Source organism: Mirounga angustirostris, unplaced genomic scaffold (assembly GCF_029215605.1).
Source record: "Mirounga angustirostris isolate CCGP_5_RB_7025 unplaced genomic scaffold, mMirAng1.0.hap1 SCAF_9, whole genome shotgun sequence".
In the NCBI taxonomy this organism is placed as follows: domain Eukaryota; kingdom Metazoa; phylum Chordata; class Mammalia; order Carnivora; family Phocidae; genus Mirounga; species Mirounga angustirostris.
In genome coordinates, this window is record NW_026991717.1 from 59,967,034 (window position 1) to 59,993,296 (window position 26,263).

The following is a 26,263-nucleotide window of genomic DNA, read 5'->3' on the forward strand; positions in this document are numbered from 1 at the left end:
GCCATAAATTCCCTAATTGCCCTTAACACTGTACAGTGACCCAAGTGACAAGTCAGTTTTGAGAGAAAAGTTAACCTCTATCATTTAGTACAATGAGATGGGAAATTACTTCTCTTCTTTAAGAAAACTGGAGCTTTTTTCTCAAGGCTAAAGTTGGTGCTAGCATTTTGTTTGTTTCAGGTGCTGGAAGAAAAAATAGTCCAGGAATATAGGAAGTTCAGGAAGGTAAGACAGGGTCTGGGAATGGTAGCAAAAAGGCGATCCTTTTGTTTTTTTGACATGGATGCTTTTCCTCTGCAGCGGTACCCAGGTTATAGGGAAGAAAAGCGTCGCTGTGAATACCTGCATCAGAAATTGTCCCACATTAAAGGTCTCATCCTGGAGTTTGAGGAAAAGAACAGGGGCAGCTGAAGCTGTCAGAGGGCTCTTTACCCTCTCTCTGCTCAGTGAGATACGAAGGAACAAAGAAGCTATGAACTACATAGAGTGCAACTGTCTGCTCTTATTGCTGAGTCCATGGTGGCAAGTACGAGAGTTGAACTTTTAGATTCTTTAAGGTCTGACTTTCACTGTTGCCATATTTTACTTATTAGGGTTTGGGCACAGTGCCAACACTCCACAGCTGTGCCCAGGAGAATAGGAAGAGTAGTAGAATCTTGGCTTCTTCATCTTTAGTTCAGCCAAGTCATTTTCAAATCCTGAGAAATGACACCATTTCCAGGACAAGATACCTTGAGAACATTAGAATTTAGCCTGGTAGCCTCCCTAAAGAAACAGTAATGAGAACTTTTGGTAACAGAGCTAAAATAACTTGTAATACACCTAGATATAATGGGAAAGGGCTTGGTTGTTCCCCTTGTACTGAAAGTGAATTCTTTTACAAACATGGCTGAAAAATGAAACTTTGCTTCTGTGTCCTCTGTACAAGTTTATATGCTTTCCTTAACTCCAAGGCAATGGTTCTACCCATGAATGTCTATCTGAACCACTTCTTGGGTGCTCTAAAGAATTAGATCCCCAGATCCCAGCCCAGGTCTTATGAATTAGAACCTTCAAGGTTATGGTTAGGCATCTTTACTTTTTCAAAGCACTAAGGATGATCCTAATATATATTTTGCTATTAATATTAAGGCTCTATCAAATCCATCTTATAATTGACAGCTAGGGATTACAATAGAAATAAAGTTCTCTTTTTCAAAACATAGAGGTTGAGGATCACCTACAATAAGGGCTCCTATCTGGAATTATCCAGTACTGAAAACTGTTAACTGCAGATAGGATTTGGATTTACCCACAAAAAGAGGAAAATTCATTTGAACAAAAGATCATATTAATCCTATCCTTTTTGTTCCTCATTGTTGCAGAAGAAAAGTGGATGCTTCATTCACAACCAGGAATGATACTGTCTTTCCCAGTTCCACTGGAGAGGGAAATTAATGGGCCACACCCTGGGCTTTGGGGGGAGAGAACTGCACCCAGCAGTGTCAGCAATTCCTGAAACAACTTGGATGGAACCCCAACCTGATGCCACACCCATCCAGGGCATTTTTGGGCAGAGACTAGCCTTTGGGAAGTATAAACATGCTCAGCTGCATGGCAAGGGTAAACAGTAACCCATCCCTAGGGTATGGGCAGGGCCAGAAACAGAGCCCAAAAAGAAAGGTCCCTCACCTGCTCTAATCATCAGGCTAGGGGCCTGAGCCCTAACATGTAAGGATAGAAAAGTGATGAAATTTGGAAAGGATTTACAGGTAATAACTATGGATCCAGTTAGTTGGTCTACAGCAGCACTGACCAATATGGTAGCCACTAGCTCTATGTGTGACTATTTAAATCATGTAAAATGTAGTTCTTAGCCATATTTTAAATGCTCAGTAGCTACATGTATTAGACAATGAAGGTTATAGAATTTTCCCAACATGGCAGAAAGTTCTATTGGACAGTGCTGATCTAGAAAACCTTGGTTCCCCATCTCTTGGAAAAAAGACGGTTTAAAGGGGGCTCATTTATTGTCACTGTTCCAAATGTACAAAAAAAATTAGAAAATAACCCCCCGATTCAATCCCCCCACCCCCACAACATTCCCCCCAACACAAATAGTTTGTCCCAAAACCACAAACATCAACTGGTCCTGGTATTTCCATAAACAGTGCAGCTAAGAAACAGTTTAGAGAAAATTTAACGGGATTCAGATTATATCCATTCTGTCCTCTCTGCCCTGAGAGTAATAATCCCATACGGGTCCCAGTCCTCCCCAATGGTCTTCCCATCTCTGGTGGACGAGTCCTTTCACAAAGTGGCATTTCTTGCTGCTGCCCTAGAGATCCTCCTGTGCCTTCTTCTTCCTCTTGGTTTTTTCTTCTTGAATTATAGGGGGATTTGTTGCCTCTCGTTGTAGATAGCTAATAAAATCACTTAATTCACGGCCACCCTGAAAACAGAAAGATCACTCTGAAAATTTAACCTTTTAAAGAACCATGGATTTTTTTTCCCCAATAGGAAGACTTTTGAGTTTGTAAAAGCACATTAACAACACATATATTGACCATGAAATTGAAAGTTTCCAGTTAAATAAAACCCAAAGAACTGGATATGTGTGTGTATGTGTGTATTTGTGGGGAGATGAGACAACGCACTTACTTCATATTTCTTTGGATTTAGCTTCTTGTTGGCTGGAGAGAAGTAGATGGTAGGAAAACTGGGTTAAAAAAAAAAAACAACGTTAACTCATTCCAGGTGCCGGAATAACTCCAACATACTCTTCCCCAAAAACTGTTTCTGGGAATAACTTCTCATGATTTCTATTTCTATTCTTTCCTATTTTTGAAAGATTTTATTTATTTATTTGACAGAGGGAGAGAGAACACAAGCATGGGGAGCAGCAGGTAGAGGGAGAAGCAGGCTCCCCGCTGAGCAAGGAGCCTGATGTAGGGCTCGATCCCTGAACCCTGGGATCATGACCTGAGCTGAAGGCAGATGCTTAACCAACTGAGCCACCCAGGCACCCGAGGGAGATGAGCATGCGTGTATGCATGCAAGCAGGGGTGGATGGGCAGAGGGAGAAGGAGAGAAAGAATCTTAAGCAGGTTCCATGCCCAGTGCAGAGCTGACCTGGGGCTTAATCTCACGACCCTGAGATTAAGACCTGAACCGAAATCAAGAGTTGGATGCTCACTGGGTGTTATACACAAACAATGAATCATGGAACACTACATCAAAAACTAATGATGTAATGTATGGTGATTAACATAATAAAATAAAATTAAAAAAAAGAAAATAGAGTAAAAGAAAAAAAAAGTTGGACGCTTAAGCAACTGAGGCACCCAGGCACCCCTCGTGATCTCTCTCTCCTTTTTAAAAATTTATTTGAGAGAGAGAGAGAGAGAGAGAAAGCATGACGAGGGGGCGGGGGGGCACAGAGGAGCAGAGGGAAAGAATCTCAAGCAGCGTGGAGCCCTATGCAGGGCTCAATCTCACAACCCTGAGATCATGACCTGAGCTGAAATCAAGAGTTGGATGCTCAACCGACTGAGCCACCCAGGCACCCCAATTTCTATTTCTGACCAGATACTATTCTCTATCAGTGGCTAGGTTACATCCTATCAAAACTCGGTAACATGAGAGCTCACAAAATCTGTGGCAGTCATGTGGGCCCACGCAGCAGAACTCCAAGCCAGAAGGCATCAGTAAGTTCTGTGCTCAACTGCAATGAGGGATCCACTCCCTAAACCATGCCCAATAAATGGTTTATAAGCTTATTTTTTTCCCTATCAATTACTTAGACACTTTTATTAGCTTTTAATCTACTTACCCTCTGACTTCATATGGAGAAGGCACATCATTGGCTGTGGCATCCATCTTGGCTATGATAATATTTGGGTCTTTTCTGAGCTGTTAATAAAAAGGTTAGATCTTTAAACTTTCTTTTTTTGGTGACAGAGAGACACTTAGTCAAATCAGCACTTAAAATAACCTCATTTTTAAACACCTCAATAATTCTGCTCAGAGAGGAAGAATAGTGAGACTTGTACATTATACCTCGCTTTCTTTGTACAGTATTTCTTTTCTCTCTTGGTTTCTCCATAGTAAGACTCTATTTACAGCCACCTTCAAAATTACCTGGCCTAAATAAGACAGTACAAGGGCTAAGTCAAGAGAAACATAATGGATTCATATAAGCCATTACCAAAATTCAGAAGCCTGGATACCTTAACTACAATCTAGATTTGAGTCTTTGGAGTGGAAAGTCAGAACAGGTGTCTGAGGCACTGCACAGGCTAGAGACACTAGGGGGGCAGTCAGGAGAAAGTAAACAGCTGAAAAGAAATCTACCAGTATTAGGTATTGAATTAATTAGGATAACTAATTTAGCCAATGCTGAATATGTGTGTCAACTTCCCAACTCAAATTTTATCTTCAGAATATAGTTCAGACTTACCTTCTCTCCCAGTTCTTTATACTTAGGCTCCAGATTCTTACAGTGACCACACCAAGGAGCATAAAATTCAATCAGTACATCTTTATTTTCGTCATTCACTATTTCATCAAAATTCTCTGCTACCACTACCTGGAATACACCAAAGATTCTCTAGTTGGTAAGGCAAGGTGAAGAATAAAATTCACATGCTATATTTGTTTCTGGACCCAAACCGTCTCAAATTTGATGTATTGTCACTGAAAATATGTCATTGAAACCCAAATCACATTGACAGATTGTATTAAAGATGTTCTGGTCATTTTCCGGAAACCAACTCATTCCCATGTCTGTCACCTGTCAAACTTTGTTCAGGAAGCCATAGGAGGAAGTAAGTACTACCCAACCCTTCCCTATCTCAAAGCGACAATTCTGAAACTATTCTTAGAGGTTAGCTTGCTCTATCCCGAAGAGTAACTTAGTTCTAATATAAATACCATCCAAAATTCTAAGATTTTATACTGAGCATTATAAGCTCTGCCAATGCTTATTTTATGACACAGGGAGGTGAGGACAAACAAAAACAAAAACATGATAGCCAACAAGGTCTCACCTAGACCCAGCATTTTATTTTCATAGCGCAGGGGGAGAGCAGGGGGAGATGAGGACAGGCAGCTGCTTAGAGCCCTGATGAGGCTGTGAACTCCTCACCTTTACTGGCCCATCATTGCTCTCCGGGATGGGCTCAGACTTCAGATACCTCTTCAGGTTGCCATCAAAGTAATCTTGCAGGAATCTTTCAAGAGCCTTGCCATCACGTCTGCAATTAGAAAGACAAGGGTCAGGCTTGTTAATCTTCCACTGAGAGGATTAAAAGTCATTTCTTAGAATAGTTTCTACATATTCTAGCTTCAATTTCAAGGTTAGAAATTGGAAGCTAAAAACAGGAGAAGCTTATCTCTCAATATGCAGATCTACTGACTGAACAAAAACCACCTCCTTGTATTTCTAGTGTGTTCTTTGTGGATTAGAAAGATCAGAGAAGGAAGAAAACATTGGTCTTCTGGAAATTCACTTCTGCAAAAGAACCAGGTCTTCGTTGCTCTGGAGAATACCGCCTATTTATGGTATCTTGTTTTACTGATTTGCTCACAATGAAGATTTTCTCTGGTTTTGGTCTCCCAACATCTCAGAAGGTGAAAAGTCATATACTCTTCCAGGGTTTTAAGACCTTTCCATTCCCTGAGTTTACATAGGTCAGGGTAGTATTCCAAGAAGAAAAGACATTCTACAGGGATGGGAGGGGGTTGCACTGGTCTGAAATTACATCAATCTCAAAGAGACTGTCCAATGTTCTCTATCTACTATTTCTTTTTCTTTTTTTTTTTTTTTTTTAAGATTTTATTTATTTGTTTGACAGAGAGAGAGACAGCGAGAGAGGGAACACAAGTAGGGGGAGAGGGAGAGGGAGAAGCAGGCTTCCCACCAAGCAGGGAGCCCGATGTGGGGCTCGATCCCAGGACTCTGGGATCATGACCTGAGCCGAAGGCAGACGCTTAACGACTGAGCCACCCAGGCGCCCCCTCTACCTACTATTTCTAATGGCAGGGTGGAAACAATCATGTAAGTATTCCAAGCCGCTATCCTTTTGTTAGTTTTCAGAATTTATTAAGGATTGTTATCCTTAAATACCTATAGTTAAATTAATTGAGAAAAATGACAATCATAGGTCTTAGCCAGAAGACCTATCTTCACATTCTAATGTTCTTTATAAATCCTTCGTAGTGTAAAAGGTTTTAAGTTTCTTTGCAGAATCAAATCCCAAACCCCCGTTAACTTGTAACTCACGAGAACTCCTCTTGCATGACAAACTTCTCTCCTTTTGCAGTTCTGATAGCAACAACAGGAACCTCTCCAGCAGTGCTTTCCAAGCCAAAATCAGAAAGTTCGTGGCTAAAGGTTTTGCGGCTAGCTACAGCAAAGCTGAGTTTGTTTCCAGCATCTAGGAATTTCTTTGCTACCATCATCACTCTGTGAGAAACAAAATATTTATGCCAAGATTTACACCATAGTGGTAAAGCACTTCTAAAAATTAAGTTAAATTACTATTAACAGAATTAAATTACTTCAAATGGTTTTTGGGAGTCAACTGTTCCCATTCTTATTGGCTCTCACATCATACACTGTAACAGGATAATGAGAAGAAACTGTTTACACACTGGGTAAACTTATTTACTAAGGGGAAAAATGATCCTTATTACCTGTTTCTCCAATAGTTGGAACCTTTAGCATTCTTTTCATAGTCCACATCATAGTAAGCCACAAGTAAGTCCTTGCCCTGTATCAAATCTTTATTGTCTTCTGTCATGTGAGGGCAGATCCCAAAACTGAAATAAATAATCCATTATCAAACTGTCAGGTTTAGCTATGTTATGGAACTATCACAAAGTAACTGATAGCACATATAAGGAAAGAAACTTTCAATGTAAAGAGTAAGTACTGAGCAATATACCTTCTAAGGAGTCCTAGGGTCCACACGTTACTGTTTTAATATAAAACTTCACTATTACTGTTCAATCCCTTGAATAAGGCTATTTAATCCAAAACATGGATCTGCTTAATAACTGAGGTAAGGAAACTACAGTGAAGCCAAGAAATCCCAAACAAGATATAAAAAGGTACTCACATGTTTTCTTGGATAAATTTTTTAATCTTGCCACTAGTCATTTTCTGTTCTATATATGCCACAGTCTTGTCCTCAAACTTGTTCATTAAATGTGAAGGACGAAACAAGGTGATACCCCTTCAAAAAAAAAAACAAAAAACTATTAGTAGGTAGGCAGCAGCAGAATGATCTTCCATCTTTTATTTAAAGCTCAGATATCTCTTCCTGTCATTTTTACTGTCACCATTTAACCACATAAGGACTCTTTCCTGGGACTGAGGGCTTGGCAACATGACCTCATCAAAGCTAAGGTGCTAACCACCTTAATCTCAGGTGCAATAATGGGGTATGAAGGTTTAATAAACCCTGCCATGGAAAGTTAGGAGACTTTGGTTCTAACTGTAACCCCATTAATTTTAAAGACCTTGTGCTAGGTATCAACTGAATCCTCTTGGGCTTCAGCTTTTTCTGCAGTACAAAAGGGGACTTAAGGGGGTTAGAGGATTAATTTCCAAACCTTTAAAAACAGTAACAGAACCCGACTTACCCCCAAATCCCAGGATGTACAATAAAGTAGAGCTTACTCTTATTGGAATGTCCTTGCCTGGCTCTCCCCTTGAAAATTCAACTGTCCCACATAGTAAAAGAATTACTTCAGTAGAGAAAATATTAAGATTTCTTCCAGCTATAAAATTCTATAGGTAGGTATACAATTATAGATAATGTTTAGCTTGAGTTTATTAGAAATTCCTTTGTTCTATATTTCTCTTATCCCAACAAACGGAGTTTACCAATTTTTCTCTTGCTGGTACTATTTTGCCCCTCTATCTAAGCCAGGCTCTCCTCACTCCATTGAACACTTGAAGCAAATTCCTTCTTTCTTTTTTTTTTTTTTTTAAAGATTTTATTTACAGAGAGAGTGGAATCACAAGTAGGCAGAGGGAGAGGGAGAAGCTCGATCCCAGGACCCTGAGATCATGACCTGAGCCGAAGGCAGACGCTTAACTGACTGAGCCACCCAGGCGCCCCGCAAATTCCTTCTTTAATTTTTAGCCTTGTTCAGCTAAAACTGAGCCCCAATTTGGTTCTGAGTCATGGGTTTATATCAAGTGCCAGCTTTCTCAGAAAATACCACTGTTCTAACTACTAATCTCTCACCTCTAAGTTCTCCTTCATTCATTCCTCCTCCCCACACTGCACACACACCCACATACAATTTTTTTTAGAGAGACAGACAGCACAAGCAGGAGGGGCAGAGGGAGAGAGAGAATCTTAAGCAGGCTCCATGCCCAGCGTGGAGCACGATATGGGGCTTGATCTCATGACCCTGAGATCATGACCTGAGCTGAAATCAAGAGTCAGACACTCAACCAACTGAGCCACCCAGGTGCCCCCACCTACATATAATTTTATCACTTGTTTTTGTCTAGGCTTCAGCCCTTTTAGTCCTCACATCCCTCTCTCACTCTTCCAGTATTAACCACTGACTTCATGTCAATCAAAACACAGGCATTTTAGGGGTATCTGGGGGATACCCCAGTTGTTATGCATCCGACTCTTGATTTTGGCTCAGGTCATGATCTCAGGGTGGTGAGATTGAGCCCTGCATCCGGCTCCGCCTCAGCGGGGAGTCTGCTGAGAATTCTTTCTCCCTCTCCCTCTGCTCTTCCCCTCTAAAAAAACAAAAAACACAGGCATTTTATAGAACACAGGGAAATTACATAGCAAAAGGGAACTTAATACAAACATGCTGGGCAAGCAAAAATGTGAACAGGGCTAATATTGCGGGGGGTTTTTTTTTTTATCGTAGTTACCAACTTCAGAGCAGTTATTCTCAAAAAGATAGAAATCCAGCAGTTTCAAATATAATCTTTAATGATGTTGTGGCCTTGGTGTACACATGATGACTTTAAGACACCCTTCACGTAAGGTCTTCTCAGTAAGACTTCTAATCAGAAGCTGATAGGCCACTTTAAAGGCAGCCACAATGAACACATCTAAGGTTAACAGGCTGATCTATGATGTGCTTAATGAGCCAGAGAGGGCTCCACAACGGTTCACAGACCTGGTGTGTCTTAATGTAAAAGGCAGTCAAACCTACAACTTTGCATCTGGACTTTCTAGTTTCAAATCCTAGCTCTGCCACTTAACCAGCTGTGAAGCTAGGCAAATTACTTAACCTCTCTTGGGTACTTTCTCCTCTATGAAATAATAACAGATCTGTCTCACCAGTTGTTAAGAGGATTAAATAAGTCAACAGTAAATGGCACATACTAAACACTACATATTTTGTTAAATATAAATCAATAACACTAGCCCTTGCACACTCTTCTTCTTTATATGCTCACCCTGAGTGATCTCATCTAGTCTCATGGTTTCAATAATTATTTACAGGTGCTTGACCTATAAAGGTTTCTCTCTAGTTTAGAACTTTCCCCGAATTCTAACCTCATTTATCCATTTGTCTATTGGGTCTTCACTGGGACATCTCACAAACTTTACACTCACTAGGCCAAAATGAACTCATTATCAATCCCTTCAAATTTGTTTCTCTTCATCTTTTTCCCAGCTTGATAATGACGGTTGGTGGCCCAGTCATCCAAGTTATAGAAACCTATATTCATTCTAGATCTTCCTCTTTTCACACATGGCTAGGGACCAAATCCTATTGTTTACATTTTTGTATACTCTCTCCTTTTCCATGCCCCTAAATGCTGCCTTAATTTAGTCTCTCAGTGGTCACCCTTAGTTTGGACTCTTACTGCCTTGCCATTCCTCCCCTTTCAAACCATCATCACATGGGTACCAGCAACTTTTCTTCTGAAACACAAAAATCACATTACTCTCCCGTTCAAAGTCTTTCAATGACTCTCACGTGTGTAAAAGAGAAAATCAAAATTCTTTTGTATGCACTTAAAATCTTCTATAATTTGGTCTCTGCTTACCTTTCCCTATCACCTCATTTATAAACAATACTCCAGTAGTACTACAGGTCTCAACATTCCTAAAAGTTGTTCCACATCTTGGGGCCTTCACTTCCGCCGCTCTATCTGGAATGTTCCCTTGTTCCTTCCCTCCCTCCCTTCCTCCCTTTCTTTCTCTCTTTCAAGATTTTTATTTATTTACTTGTCAGAAGAGAGCGCACAAGCGGGGGGAGCGGCAGGCAGAGGAAACAGGCTCCTGCTGAGCAAGGAGCCCAATGTGGGACTTGATCCCAGGACCCCGGGATCATGACCTGAGCCCAAGGCAGACGTGTAACCAACTGAGCCACCAAGGCATCCCAGGAATAAAGGTTTTTTTAATTTTTATTTTTTTTTAAAGATTTTATTTATTCATTTGATAGAGAGCAGGAGGGCACAAGCAGGGGGAGTGGCAGAGGGAGTGGGAGAAGCAGGTCCCTGGCCGAGCAGGGAGCCTGACTTGGGGCTCGATCCCAGGACCCTGGGATCACGACCCAAGCTGAAGGCAGACACCTAACCAACTGAGCCACCCAGGCACCCAATAATGTTTTTTTTAAAGTAGGCTCCAGCCCAGCATGAAGCCCCACATGAGGACTGAACTAACAACCCTGAGATCAAGACCTGACCTGAGATCAAGAGCCAGATGCTTAAGGCTCTTGAGCCACCCAGGCGCCCCTATCTGGAATAATTTTTATCCCAACTGAAATAACCTGCCTGGAAAAATTTATCTTTCAAGACACACCTCAAGAATCACGTCCTCTATGAAGTTTCTTCTGATACTACTCCCGACCCCGAAGGAAAAAAAATCACTCCCTGTTCTTCCGGCACACCCTGCATACATTTCTATTTTAACACCTATAATGCTCACTTAACACTTATATATTTAAATATATTCACTGTCTCCCCCTACTAGAGGCACCTCAAAGGTAGCAATAGTTCCTAGCACTTAGCTTAATAAATCTTTCAGAAGAACTAGGCATAAAAATCACCAGTTCATACAATTAGTACTTGGTCCAGAAATTTACAAGGGTATTCAATTCAGTCACTTACTCTCCATCATCATCATATTTGTTCACCAGAGACTCCACATTGGTGTGTGCAAATCGGTAGTTATCCCTCAAGTTGCTGGCTGCTTTTAGAAACTCAGAGTGAGCTTCACTAAATAAATCTTTGAAAAAACCTATACAAAAAATGTCAAACACAAGGAAGAAACAGTAAGTGCTGAAACATAATTAAACTTTCAAATTCTTCTATTTTCATTTTTGTAAAAGATTTTTTAAAATTTATTTGTCAGAGAGAGAACATAAGCAGGGGGAGCAGCAGGGCAGAGAGAGAAACAGGCTCCCCACCAAGCAAGGATCTGGATACGGGACTTGATCCCAGGATCCTGGGATCATGACCCGAGCCAAAGGCAGACATTTAACCAACTGAGCCACCCAGGCGTCCCATAAAATTCTTCTATTTTCTTTTTTTTTTTTTTTAAAGATTTTATTTATTTATCTGAGACAGAGAGCACGAGAGGGAAGAGGGCAGAGGGAGAAGCAGACCCCCCCGCTGAGCAGGGAGCCCAATGCGGGACTCGATCCTGGGACTCCAGGATCACGACCTGAGCCGAAGGCAGTCGCTTAACCAACTGAGCCACCCAGGCGCCCTAAAATTCTATTTTCAAAGCCTTCATTCTATTCACAGGTAAGCAAAGTGAGACAGGTAACAGGACTGGGTCTGCTTTACCATGACTACCTAGGATATTTGACAAAATACTTAGGAGGAGAATTTTCCCTCTACCCTTAAAAAAAAAAAAAAAAAATTTGTCCCAGGGAGCCAAGGGAGAGGATTTGTCAGAGTTCAAGCCTTTTCTAGTTTTTCACAATTAGATTTGGGCAAACTGCTTAACTTCTTAGTTTCAGGGGACTATTTTAGGTGTCAGAAGGATCAAATAAGACCGTTTGCCAAAATAAACCATCAATTACTTTACTGTATTTTTTGACTTGTTGTCAGAACTTCAAGTCTAGAAAAGTGACTGAAACCTAAGTGTTTATTAAATGTCTGCTTGTAGTTAACTCCTTGAAAATATACAGAATCGGTAAAATCCAGACAATAAGAAGTGGCTTTTAGTCAAATTTAAATTACAAACCATCTTCTACTGTCAGAAAGTCAGTTTTATTATATTATGAGATTAAGAGAAGCACAAACACAGATTACATGTTTAAATTTATTTTTTAAGTCAACTACCTTATACATTACATTTAAAACAAAAGAAAGAACACTTAAGATGTAGAATGTATTTAACTGCAAGTTATTTTAAGGATAAAATGAAATACTGTAACACCCAAGAAAGCAAAGTACACAAATCCTAGTAATTTGATCTCAAGAACTAAATCTGCTACTACTGTGAAAACAGTAGACACAGAGGTTTATTATTTACTAGTATCCTCCTACCTAAAAACCTTATTTTCAGTCTTAACTACCCTATTGAGTTAAATCTCTGAGTTTGAGATGCAATAGAAAAAGCTGAAGATATTTCTATTTTGGGTCTTTAACTGAAATTTCATCTTTATTTGTAAGAACACAAAGCCATTCCAATAAAACAGTTTTTTCCACATTATAGTAATGCTGACCTAAATCTAGGAGTTGTCTTTTCAACTGTCCCCAAGGCTTCCTAAACTGGTTTAACTTTCTTGTTTACTCAGATACAGAGGGTTTTTGAAACCAAATTGATGATTTTGTTGTATATCAAATATTTGCTACTTACCCACCACAGAAGCATCTTTATCACTAATGAACTTCTCAAATTCTTCCTCAGTCCTGAGAGGAACTGAAGCTGGTCCTGCCTGCTTCTTCAGGTGGCTGACAATTCCATCTTAAAAGATAAAATGAAAGATTATAGCAACACAAATTTCTAATTTTTGAGAAGGCAATCATTCACATAATTCAAAATTCAAAAGGTTCAAAAGGGAGGCATTTGGCTGGCTCAGTCGGCGGAGCATGTCCCTCTTCAATCTCGGGGTTGTAAGTTGGAGCCCCATGTTGGGTGTGGAGATTATTTAAAAATATAACCCTTAAAACAGACATATTATGCATAAACAAGCAATTCCGTATTTATTCTTTTCTTTCTTTTCTTCCCAAATGGCAGCATACAACTATGCTATTCTGTATTTTGTTTTTGTCATTTAATAGAGTTTAGAGAGAGTTTACGCCAATGTACATAAAGAGCTACCTCAGTCTTTTTTATACCTGCACAGTGTTTCACTGTATGAATGTACCATAACTTATTCAATCAGATACATATGACAGACATTTCTTAACAATTTCTTGCTGTTATAAATAATTCTGCAATAAACAACCTTGTACTAATGTCATTTTGCACATGATTGAGTAGATCTGTAGGGTAAATTCCTAGAAGTGGATTCACTGGGTCAAAGAATACATGTATTTATAATTGTCAAACTACCTCCCCAAAGAGACTGTACTTATTCATAACCCTACCAGGGATTTATTAAAGTGTTTATAACAGTACACATTAATAATGCCTTTGTTCAAGTTATTCTCTCTGCCTAGAACACTCTCCCCAGATATCCTCCTGGCTCCCTTCCTTAACTCCTTTAGGTCTTTACTCAAATGTCACCTTCTCAAAGAAGCTCTCCCTGACCATCCCATTGTAAACTAAAACCTATTCACCTCCAACGCTCCCGAATTCCCTTCCCCAGCTTTATCTTTCTCTATAGCACTTTTCACCCACCTAATTAATACTCTATCCTTATTATTTTCATCTATCTCTTCCCATGACAAAGTAAATTCCAAATGCATAAGGATTTTTGTCTGTTTTGCTCAGTGATATATATCTAGCTCTAGAATAATACTTACTAGCACGTAAGTTTGAGAAACATCCATTTTACAAATAAATTAAGTAAGCAAATCCCGTATTCTCAAGGAGCACAAAGAGTCACTTGTAGCCTTACATTTTAAAGGCAGAAAATGCATGAACTTGGATAGCTAGTACAAGGTTTTAACTATATATAGGTCAAGTTATGCCATGTACAGGATCCACCTACATCACACTTTCCTACTGAGGTGAAATGGGCTAGATAAGTAGAACAATTTAGAAACACAAAAAATCATCTTATCCCTTAAACTTCTGGGGTCCACTAAAACCATTCAAAGGCTCAAAATGCCCACAGTTCAGACAAGGGCAATGCGCCCCCTCCATAGTATTCTATCTCTTGCACCCCCTTTCTAAGTACTCTACTGATTTGTTAACTGGCCAAGACAGAATATTATTTAACTCTTTCGACATGATTGAGTCTATTCTGCATTTTTTCTAATGTTTCTTCCTTCTCTCTCCCGTCATGGACATTTTTTCCTTTTAAATATTTTCCTCAATTCCTCACATAGGAGGGGTTGCATCAACAGATTAATTGAAATTGAATATGATTTGTTTAGTCTCTAAGGGAATTATTATTACTATATCATGATATAAATTATAAAGAACTTTAACCTGTGGCTATGATGAGAAGTGTTACTTTTCTCCGTAAATATTTAAAATTCTGTGGAAGGTATAAAGGGAGTGCAGAGCAACCAATTTAAGCAGGAGGGCAAAGAGCATAGTTTGCACAGAAGTACATAAACGAAATAATACATTCTAAGTAGCCAAACATCTGACCTCCTAGTCAGATACTAAGAAATTCTTAAATTTAAGAAATCTATTGTTACAGCCCAAGTGACAATATCTGACCAGTAGCAGTCTAATTGGGTTCACCTACAATTTAGTTAAGGCATGCTCAAGTTCAGAAAAACATTTCAATAATTCGAACCGCTAATTCCATCCTAAATTGAACAAATAAAATCTGAATGGTAACATGGGGTTCTTCATTAATACTTTTAAGCTCATGAAATTTTTTTTTTCCTTCTGTGCTTAGACATACCAAATTTTAAGTGTTGGCTAAATGACCTCAGTGGAGTCAAAGTATTTTTTCATGCATTCAACAAAGAGTTACTGAGTATCTACTGCATGTGAAGAGTCTAGGTGCTGGAGACAGAGTAGTAAATAAAGTAAACAAGGTCTCTGCTTTCTTAGAGCTTACAGTTTATCTCCAAATAATAAACAAAATCTCCAAATAAACAATTACAAAATGATATAATAACCAAAACTATGTAGAGAATTAAGAGGATGAGGTGGTTAAGAAAATGACTGGGTGGCTACTTTAGGTCTGGTGGCCTGGGTAAGCCTCTGGGAGGTAAAATTTAAGCCATGATCTGAATGACAAAAAGGAGCAAGCCATGAAAACATAGGGGAAGATCATTTCGGGCTGGGAATATAACCAGGGCAAAGGTCCTAAGGTGAAACAATCTTAAGATGATACAAGAGTTAGGTAGTGGCCATGTTATGCAGAGCTTTGTATATGAGTAACAATCATGCAGACTGAAAAAATTCCACCTCCCTAAAATACCTAACTGAACCTCTTTTCTCTTAGCTTTCCATCATGAAAAGGTAAATAAAATGTTTGTCACTACTTGAAAGACTCGGCAAAACTGTCCAAAATATTTTTTCTCATCAATTATAGGCCCTAGAGGATCCAGTCCCCATTTGCCTCTCAAACTTCATCTGTTGGGGCGGGCCTGGGTGGCTCAGTAGGTGGAGCGTCTGCCTTCAGCTCAGGTCATGATCCCAGGGTCCTGGGATGGAGCCCCACATTGGGCTCCCTGCTCAATGGGGAGCCTGCTTCTCCCTGTACCGCTCCCCCTGCTTGTGTTCCCTCTCTCACTGTGTCTCTGTCAAATAAATAAATAAAATCTTTAAAAAAAAAAAAAAGCTTCATCTACCATCCATGCTAATTATACTCCAGCCACATGGTCTTTCTATCCCTCGAACTCATCAAGCTCAGTTATACCTTAAGGCCTCTTTGTATACCTCAGAGTCTTTCCCCTCTGCTTGGAAGGCTCTGGCCCAGATCTTCTCAAGGCTAGCTCATGCCTATCATTCACGTCTCAGCTCAAAGGTTACAGCCCTGCTAACTCCGATGATGTGGTACTCTCAAACCCAGTCACTAGCACATAAATGGTTTTATTTTTCTCCTTTAATGCTCTTACCACTAACTGAATTTATCTTATATATGAAATTAAATAATTTTAACTGTGATAAGATATACGTAAAATTTATTATCATAACTATTTTTAAGCATACAGTTCTGTGGCATTAAGTACATTCACACTATTGCATAGCCACTCTCCAGGACTGTTTTCATCTTGCAAAACTGAAACTCTACTCATTAAAAAAACTCCCCATTTTCTCCACCCTGTAGTCCCTAGGAATCACCACTGTACTTTGTCTCTATGAATTTTACTACACTAGGAAACTACATACAAATATATCTTCAAGACCCTGCTCGTAATTCTTTGGGGTATATGTCCAGAAGGAGAATTGCTAGATCGTTTGGTAATTCTATTTTTTTTTAATTTTCAGGAACTTCCATACCGTTTTCCATAGCAGCTATACCATTTTACATTTACACCACCAGTGCAAAATGGTTCCAATTTTTCTGCATCCTTTTCGTCCCTTGTTATTTTCTGTTGTGTGTGTTGTTTTGGGATGTAAAGTAGTTATCTACATATACTTTTAAACTTGGTTGTTGTCTTCTTCTCTTCATCTCCCAGAATGTAAGCACATAAGAGTAGGAAACTTGTCTGTTTTATCAATAAATACAGAGCACCTAGTATATCTAAAATATCTGGCACAGAGTCTAAGTACTCAATAAATATGTCAATTGAAAAAAATGCCTAGTAGACCTTACAACTCAAGTTCATGTATTTTCTACATTACTTACATAATCTGTTTATTTAGAGAAGTCTTTTGTTAGATACTAAATAGACTTCTTAGATGAATTTTTTTCTTAAGATTTTGTTTATTTATTTGACAGAGAGAGATGAAGAAAGCACAAGCAGGGGGAGCAGCAGGCAGAGGGAGAGGGAGAAGCAGACTCTCCGCTGAGCAGAGAGCCTGATGCAGGGCTTGATCCCAGGACCCTGGAATCACGACCTGAGCCAAAGGCAGACGCCCAACGGACTGAGCCACCCAGGCGCCCCTTAGATGAGGAATTTTTAAGATTACAAGTATGTTGTTTAGAAAAATGTCATGTTCCCACTACAAAAACAGGGTACTTAACAAATAAGTTTCCAAAATGTAATCCAGGATCCTTACCGGCAGTCCTAGGCCCATCGTAAGCACCAGCTTCTTCACCATCTCTAAATATTTTCAGGGTTGGATATCCACTGACTCCATACTTATTACAAGTGTTTGTGTTGGCAGTACAATCAACCTAAAGATTAAAATACACGAACCATCTATTATCCAGATGTTTGTTGCAGGCTCCTTCTATATTCCCAAAATATTAAAGACTACTCAAATCTTAAGAGGATCAAGCAATTCTTTGCACACATGCCACAGAACATATATTTTAAGCAGACTGGTGCTGGGCTAGTTACATACAATCACCTAAAGAATTGGTTAAAATTTAGATTGCTGGACCTCCTACAAAATGCACAAATGACTATTTAAATTCTTCCCTCAAAGTCTCTATTATTTAAAGCAGTGGTCTCCACCTTCTTTCTGCCTTAGAATATGTGAGGGGGACGCCTGGGTGGCTCAGGCAGTTAAGCGTCTGCCTTTGGCTCAGGTCATGATCCCAGGGTCTGGGGATTGAGTCCTACATTGGGCTCCCTGCTGTGGGGAGCCTGCTGATCTTTCTCTCCCTCTCAAATAAATAAAATCTTAAAAAAAAAAGTGGGGGGGCACCTGGGTGGCTCAGTCGTTAAGCGTCTGCCTTCAGCTCAGCTCATGATCGCAGGGTCCTGGGATTGAGCCCCACATCGGGCTCCCTGCTCCTCAGGAAGCCTGCTTCTCCCACTCCCCCTGCTTGTGTTCCCTCTCTGTGTCTCTCTCTGTCCAATAAATAAATAAAATCTTAAAAAAAAAAAAATATGTGAGGGATAAATCGCTTAAATTACTAACAGTATCTTTCTTACTTTGATAATGATTATTATAAAGGGGATGGATGGATGGAGGTACATATCCTTTAGGTGGGGTGGAGTATAATTTGATTTGGCAAATCATCTAGTTATTAGCAAAGTACCAATACTTGAATATGCTCCCCGAGATAATCTGAATATGAACTAAACTATAACAAGGTAGTTCTAGAGAGACTTGCTATCAGGAAGAAGGAAAACAATTCCTATCTAGCCACTTACTCTAAAGTCAGCAGTGCTATAGGCACTTTGCATATGTTATTTCATTTACTCTTCACAAGATTCTGAGGTATGGTCCCAATGCTTTAACATAAACTGAGGTGTAGAAAAGTAATGTGTCCAGAGAAACACAGGCTATAGCTACACAAGGCAGGAATTAAATCATGACTGAACTTTCTTTTTCCCCCAAGGCAAACAGCCAGAGAAACATCAGGATTAAAAGCAGTTTCCAAAAACAGTCCTATATATGTATGAACTATTTATTTGAGGTGACCAAGATGTGTCCTTTTATTTTTTTTAAAGATTTATTTATTTGAGAGAGAGCAAGCGCGTGAGCACATGGGTGAGGGGAAGGGCAGAGGAAGAGGGTGAGAATCTTAAGCAGGCTCCACACTCAGCACAGAGCCCAAAGTGGGGCTCAATCTCGTGACCCTGAGCCGAAATCAAGTCGGCTGCCTAACCGACTGAGCCACCAAGGTGCCCAAAGATGTGAGCTTTTATACTGCAGCAACTATGAGTTTACTATAGAATAATGGCAAAATTCTAGAAGCATTACTGATTTTTTTTTTTAAAGATTTTATTTATTTGAGAGAGAGTGAGAGCTAGAGAGAGCACACACAGAGGTAGAGGGAGAGAGAGAAGCAGGCTCCCCGCTGAGCAGGAAGCCCAACTACATGGGACTTGATCCCAGGACCCTGGGATCATGACCAGAGCCAAAGGCAGACGCTTAACCGACTGAGCCACCCAGGCATGCCATAGAAGCATTACTATGATTGTAAGAGCAAATACTAAGTTTATAGTTGACCAGCTAGCTACATACTTACAACATCCTGTCATTTTCCTATTCCCATCACCATGAATATCATAAGGAAGTTTAGGGAACTCATTTATTCAACAATTTTCCTCTGACCTTGACTACTGTATTTTTACTTTCCATATTTGCCCCTTAATTCTTATTTACCATATATTTTACCTCTTTCTTATTCCAGTAATTCCCTTAGTTTTACTACTTTTAATCTTTAGAAACCATAATTAATACAATAGTCAGTTGTGTATTTGCCCAGAAACTAGCGTTCTCTTCTTAGTACCGTAAGAGTAGAGAAAATGAATGTTAATTTTAAAAACTACTATTTAAAATACTCCATTTTCTTCTTTCCTTTTTTTTAATTTAAATTTTAGTTAGTTAACATACAGCACAATATTGGTTACTGGAGGGGTGCCTGGGTGGCTCGGTTGAGGGGTCCAACTCCTGCTTTCTGCTCAGGTCATGATCTCAGGGTTGGGAGATCCAGCCTGGTGTCAGGCTCCTCGTCAGGGTCCGGGCTTAGCGGAGTCAGCTTGAGATTCTCTCCTCCCTCTGCCCCTCCCCCCACTCATGCACACACTCTCTAAACAAATAAAATCTTTAAAAAAAATTGGTTTCTGGAGAAGTCAATGATTTGTCACTTACGTACAACACCCAGTGCTCCTCACAAGTGCCCTCCTTAATGCCCATCACCCATCTGGGCCACCCCCACCCACCTCCCTCCATCAACCTTCAGTTTGTTCTCTACCCTTAAGAGTCACTTAGGGCTTGTTTCCCTCTCTCCTTTTTTTCATTTCCCCCTTGGCATGTGTTTATCAGTGAGATCATATGGAAAATATCCCATTTTCTTTAATGAAGAATCTGCCTAGACTCACCTTTGCTAATGGGACTATTCCTTTTAATCTGGTTGCTGCGGCTTCATACTCAGGGGCAAGCCTCTTGCAGTGTCCACACCTATATAAATACATTAAAAAAAAAAAAAGCCAAATTCTCAGTTTAATCCTTCAAGATTGTTAGCCATGTTTCTCTAGGACAAACCTCAAACTATAATACAACTTTTGAACTAGTAGCTGCTTCCAAAAGCAAAAACATCACCTGAACAACATCCATTACTGATAAAGTAACCAGAGCTCTCAAGGGCAAAGGTATTATCCCTAACCTGAGGCTGATGCTAGGACTAGCATAGTTCAGAGGAGCCACCATTTTCTCAGTTAAAAGTATAACTGAGCCTTGAAAACTATAGTCAGAATTATACCCCACATTAAAGAGGGAAAGGGCTCAAGCCTTCGGACTAATTAATGAGAACAAAATGAAGAGCAAGATAGCAGCAATCCCATTTCTGGTAGCACTTCCCAAAAGGCACATTTTTAAGAAACCACACTGTGATTCTTAAAAATACAGCGATTGAAAGCTTCTAAGGTTCCAAGTATGACATTAAATCTTTAAAAATCACCAAGGGCGCCTGGGTGGCTCAGATGGTTAAGCGTCTGCCTTCAGCTCAGGTCATGATCCCAGGGTCCTGGGATCAAGTCCTGCATCGGGTTCCCTGCTCCTTGGGAGCCTGCTTCTCCCTCTGCCTCTCTCTCTCTGTCTCTCATGAATAAATAAAAATTAAAAAAAAATAAAAATTAAAAAAAAAATCACCAAGAACTTTTTCTCCATTCCTTCAATAGGAATCTCTTTGTCCAAAAACCCAGTTTGAGGGGGTAGAAGGAGGCCCAAAAGGCACTCATTTGCTAGATACTTTAGCAGCTGTTAGAGCCTTTTTTTCTTCTCAGCTGAGTTTCAACTCAGCATTAGAATGACATATTTAAGACAGCAAGCCCTATTTTTACAGCTACATAGTTCATCTGGCTGTAAGAACTGATGAGGATAAAACATTGTCAGTTAGAGTATTTTCCGAGAGGGCCATCAGAAACATCTGCTCCTAGCCTGGGAAGTCCTGAGAGTCCCACAGGCACACTGTATATGCGATGCGGGGAGAGGGGAGATACTCCTCCTTAACCATGTATATATAGCTAGCACCAGCTATACGTCATCTCTTCAAAACCCAATGGGTTGCAGAGGGACCACTTGGAGCAGGTAAAGTAGTCCTGTAACCTCCCCACAGATAGCAAAAATAGAATTAGAAAACAAAAAGAAACATGGAAGAAACTTGACCTTATATATTTCATAGCCAACAGTCTCAAAATTTATTTTATTAAGTGATGGACAAATAACTTGGAAACATTTTGCCCCTAAAACATGTTTAAAACAAAGGACTACAAGAGCTTATATTCTTTAAGGTCTTTAGTAGGAGTTCTATTCAAAAAGAATCATTAGAAAGCTTAAATGAAGGAATGGTGATATAAAAAAGACTGCAATATTAGATGTTAGTTAGTGTTACATACATATTTACTAGAAGTATAAAAGGATCAAATGATAAACACCAAATTCAGGATGGGGGTGTACATAAGACAGGGAAGGGATGTATAGGCTTCAACTGTACTGCCTTTAATTTTTAGACCAGGTGGTGAATAAATGGTATTCCCTATACTGTATTTCATGGATGCGCATTTTACCATATCTGAAATTGGCATGTGCCCTGCAATCATGTCATAGTTTCAACGGTAGGATTTCCTTCTTTGTGAGACATAAAATAAGGATTCCCCTCCCAACCCGCGGCATCTTACATGTATATGGAATATGGTATTATTCATTACATCCTCTGTATTCCTTAGATTGCAAAATAAATTAAAAACTCGTGTACTTGGGTTGCAACAAAAACACACAAATCCTAACTGATTTAATAAGATAACCAATTTATCTGAGAAATTCAGGCTTTGGGGAACATAAGGGCTCAAAGATTTAAAAAAAAAAAAAAAAGTTAAAGGGAGTAAGAATTGGATCTGGGCCTTTAAGAATTTAAGGCTTCAGCCAGGACCTGTCCTGGGGTATTTTAGATAAGGGGAATAGTAGAGCAAAGGTAAAATTACTAGTGAAAATGATACATTCGGAGAACTGTGGAGGGCTTTGTTTATTAAGAGATAATAAACATTTTATGTGTATTGAGACTACTCCGGTCAGCAATATATATAACAGGAAGGGGGAAAGGAGAGAGAAAAATAGAAGCCACCTAGAAGATAATATATTTCACATGGTAGATAATGAAAGCTTGGACCAGAGCGACAGCAATGAGAATAAAAAAGAAACAAGACAGATTTCTGTTGAATACCTAATTATCAAGAAGGCTGAGGCAACAGACTTAAGAAGTTTCACCTCAACCATCTCAAAATATTTGAAGTGAAAAAAATAGTATAAAATAATTAGACCAGACCAGTCGGTATCAACCCAGATGCATACAAAAAATACCCATGGAGGGAACCAAGGGTGTTAGGGAGATATGTGTATAACTATCAAGGCTGGGACTGAAAACCACTGCCTTTTTTTTTTTTTAAAGATTTATTTGACAGAGACAGACACAGGGAGAGAGGGAACACAAGCAGGGGGAATGGGAGAGGGAGAAGCAGGCTTCCTGCTGAGCAGGGAGCCCGATGCAGGGCCTGATCCCAGGACCCTGGGATCATGACCTGAGCTGAAGGCAGATGCTCAGCGACTGAGCCACCCAGGCGCCCCTGAAAACCACTGCCTTAACCATTTGCTGCATCCATAAAGTCATCAAATGTCCAAAGGAAGGACCTGTTCAACGAGTTCCAGAGAGACTAGAAGAGACTGCCTTCTTCAGATTCACCAGGAATGGAACTCGGGTGGAATTTGAAGAGGAACATCAAGATTAACCACTACTTCTTTCACCCAGTCCTAGATAGTATTAAAAGAACAATTCCATCACTTTCAGGGATGGCACCTAGCAGTAATAGTGAATCCCAACATACATTCAATCAACAATCATTACTTTGTGACGAAAGTCTCTGACAGAAAAACTGATGTAGTCCTTTCCCTATAGGAACACCAGTCTGGCAGGGGTGACAGACAATATTAGGTCCCAACTGAGAGGCGGGAGCAACCAGTTAGTTGTCCAAGGAGCTAAATCTTGTTGAAAAGATCAATTTGGGGTGGGAGGATACATCAGAAATTCCAAGTAAAGGAATTAGCATGTATAAAAGAAATATTTCATTTTACACTATCCACATATTTTTTTCTTTTTTTTTTTAAGATTTTATTTATTTATTCGACAGAGACACAGCGAGAGAGGGAACACAAGCAGGGGAAGTGCGAGAGGGAGAAGCAGGCTTCCCGCAGAGCAGGGAGCCCGATGTGGGGCTCAATCCCAGGAGCCTGGGATCATGACCCCAGCCGAAGGCAGACGCCTAACTACTGAGCCACCCAGGCGCCCCCACACATTTTTTTTCTATATGTACTCCAGAAACACTGTATATCAAGAATCATTTAATACTACTGTCCTAGAAGGTAGAGCACAAATCTACAACATAAGTAGATGTTGAGGATTTAAAACTTACTTAACGTTGATCAATAAATTTTCAGATACTATCACATTTAAACAGTGTTATTTATTTCCCCAGAGAAATTCATATACTCCCATTCTTACAAATTACACAGATAAAACTTCATAATGGAAATGAGTCTACAAAGTCAAATGCAAAGAAATTTTTCACTTTCACTATAAAACGAAAGTGCAAAAAATACCCAAAAACAAATGAGATGAAGAACTTGCTCAAAATAGGTCAATTTACTTTCAACTGGATTAACTGTTCCTATCTAGCTTGTGAGCCAGTTCTGATCTGTACAAAGGATTATAGCAGTCAGAAAACATTCTAGGGCGCCTGGGTGGCTCAGTTGGTTAAGCGACTGCCTTCGGCTCAGGTCATGATCCTGGAATCCCGGGTTCGAGTCCCGCATCGGGCTCCCTGCTCGGCGGGGAGTCTGCTTCTCCCTCTGACCCTCCCCCCTCTCATGTGCTCTCTCTCATTCTCTCTCTCTCAAATAAATAAATAAAATCTTTAAAAAAAAAAAAAGAAAACATTTCTAGCTGAAGTATTAATAAATAAAAATAGTTGAATGTGAAGAAATAAGGACATTATCAACAGGAGACTTCCTTGATTCCAAATTAGTCACTCAGAAAACTGATCCTGCTTGCCCGCATTGTGGAGGATTACCTTACCTTCTAGACCAATTAAAAGCAGACACCACAGCAGGGATCCACCCAATTTGGGGGATAGTTTAGTGCATGACGGGATATGCAGTTTTTAGGGAAGCACATGCAACAATTTAAGGTAGACCCCTGCAGTCACAGAAGCACCACCCAGTTTTGATACAACCCCATCCAGCCACTCTAAATACAGTTACGCCCCTTCAAAGTTAACAGCAAGGTTATATGATTGGGAAGAGTAGTTTCTAAGATGGAATGTGACTTCTGCAGATGTATAATGAAAGACCACCTGTGATGTGTAATCAGTACTACCAGTTGGCCACAGGAATGCCTGCACATAAAATCTGTCACAAGATGAAAACAAAATTTGTTGCCTCTAACACATCTTTCTGGTTCAGGTGGTCTTCATTACCAGACTTCTTCTAGTATTACCCCCAGCACAGTGGCTGAACCCTTGCTGAGTAAAGACCAGAGTTAGAAGCAAGTAAAAGTTATACATCAACTTTGTTTTACTGATACTTTTGAATACAAATCATTTTTAATTAAAGGTATTGTGGCAGGAGGAAAAAAATTAAGTACTGTAATCAGCATGAATATATTGAACCATCCCAAGCCTGATAATAATCATGGCTCTCTGCGGTAAGGATTTGGGAGTTTAAAAAACAAACAAACAAACAAAAACATTCAGGTCTACTCAATCAGAAATCCTATTTGCTCTCTCCCCCATACCCCCAACTTTTTGAGTTAGTTGTATCCTAAGGAATTCACACCCTTGTTCAGTTATATCACCCTGAAGTGGACTATTTCTCCCCACACTGATTACTTTCTCACTGGAGTCTTTTTGGGCATTCTTCCTAATTAAAACCGACACTTTAGACAGATTTCTGACGGCATTTCTCTTTTCACCTGCTCTTTTTGACGGGATTCTGCCGGTGCTGAAATGGGATCAGCTTAATGGAGAAAGCGTGCACCATGCGATGGAATAAAATAATTGCCGGCCTCAAGAAAGCATTTATGACCATTCTGCAGCCACTGAGTGACCTTGGCTAGAAACCAATGGCTGCGGAGCGTGGGGCAAGAAGAAAGGAAGTACTCTGGGGGCCCAGGGCCTCTCCTCTCTGCACTTGGTGAAATGTTCGCTTCCGATATAAAGCCTTGGGATGCCTCGTTTGTAGGATGGACAGCCTTAACATGGACTCAGCCAGAAACCGTAAAGATACCGTTTGTCGGATGGAGAGCATTAACACGGACTCAGCCAGTAAAGATACCCATCTAAGCGGGGTAGGGGGTGGTTAAACCCTCTGCAAATAGGAAGTGCCGCAGGAGCAGCGAGGTAAGGATGTGCCCCTACGTGAGCGGGGCCTGCGGGTTTTCTTCCCGGGTCCCGCTCCCAGGCAATCAGCACCGACTTCTCCGCTCTTGCCGAGGCAGCTCGGCTCACCGGGGGTGGGAAACGGGCTGGCGGCAGCCGGGCCTGCTGGTTTGGTGGAGGGCGCCAGCGCTGCGTAGGCCCAACCGCTCCCGCGCCTTCGCCCCCGGCCCAGCCGTCCCTCCCCGCCTCCCTCCCGCGCCCCGGCTTAATGGCCTCACCAAGGGGCGAAGAACTCGACGAGCATGAGGCCCGCAGAGCCTGTATCGGAGATGCGACTCTCGAAGTTGTCGTCAGTGAGTTCCAGCACGTCGGAGGCAGAGGCGAGCCCGGCCGCGGCGAAAAGCAGCGCCACGCCGGGGAACAGCGCTCGGCAGCGGGGGCGCATGGCTACGAGGTGAGGCTAGGGGCGGCCGGGAGGGTCGGGGGCTCGGCGGGGATGCGGAGGCCGGCCACAACCACCCACCCTGTGCCTGCGCTCGCGCGTCTGGCCCAGGCGGACCTGCAGCCGGAGGTCCCAACCCCCCAGCCCGGCTCGGGCCGCAGTGTGGCAGCCGCCGATTGGCTGCGAGGCGCCTGCGTCGGGCGGGCGGGACCAGCCGGTAACCGCCGAGTGGCCGGAGAGCAGGGCGGGGCCGAGGCGGCGGGCGCCGGGGAGAGCCGGGCTGGGAGGAGTCCTGGACCGGGGGCTGGGGCTGGGGCTGG

General features: G+C 40.9%; 2 protein-coding genes across 7 annotated transcripts in view; one reads left to right on the forward strand and one right to left on the reverse strand.

Annotated features, from left to right (window-relative positions):
- ELL3 (elongation factor for RNA polymerase II 3) overlaps nt 1–2,425 on the forward strand; it is a 28,264-nt gene extending 25,839 nt beyond the window's left edge. For 4 of the 6 annotated variants that reach the window (XM_064570536.1, XM_054513564.2, XM_064570535.1 and 1 more), the window contains one exon: nt 181–2,425. In XM_064570536.1, the coding sequence (XP_064426606.1) occupies nt 181–411 (231 nt within the window). In that variant the 3' untranslated portion in view covers nt 412–2,425. The remainder of the gene's footprint in view (nt 1–180) is intronic. The other 2 variants (XM_045900198.3, XM_064570533.1) reach the window with 2 other exon arrangements.
- PDIA3 (protein disulfide isomerase family A member 3) lies at nt 2,162–26,079 on the reverse strand. The gene is made up of 13 exons (XM_045900192.3): nt 25,780–26,079; nt 19,958–20,036; nt 17,235–17,352; nt 12,792–12,899; nt 11,090–11,219; nt 7,101–7,217; nt 6,676–6,801; nt 6,263–6,445; nt 5,126–5,234; nt 4,439–4,567; nt 3,812–3,891; nt 2,641–2,698; nt 2,162–2,431 (listed from the first exon to the last, which is right to left on the reverse strand). The coding sequence occupies exons 1-13, from the start codon at nt 25,944–25,946 to the stop codon at nt 2,318–2,320; spliced, it is 1,518 nt and encodes a 505-aa protein (XP_045756148.1). The 5' UTR covers nt 25,947–26,079; the 3' UTR covers nt 2,162–2,317.
- Between the last annotated feature and the right edge of the window lie 184 nt (nt 26,080–26,263).

Bases quoted from the DNA above. Each gene is read 5' to 3' on its own strand.
- PDIA3 (XM_045900192.3), bottom strand. From the start codon at position 25,946: ATGCGCCCCCGCTGCCGAGCGCTGTTCCCCGGCGTGGCGCTGCTTTTC. The intron at 4,568-5,125 runs GTGAGGAGTTCA...GGTGTATTCCAG, and splicing joins GCAATGATGGGCCAGTAAAG to GTAGTGGTAGCAGAGAATTT. The intron at 2,432-2,640 runs GTAAGTGCGTTG...TTCTGTTTTCAG, and splicing joins TAAATCCAAAGAAATATGAA to GGTGGCCGTGAATTAAGTGA.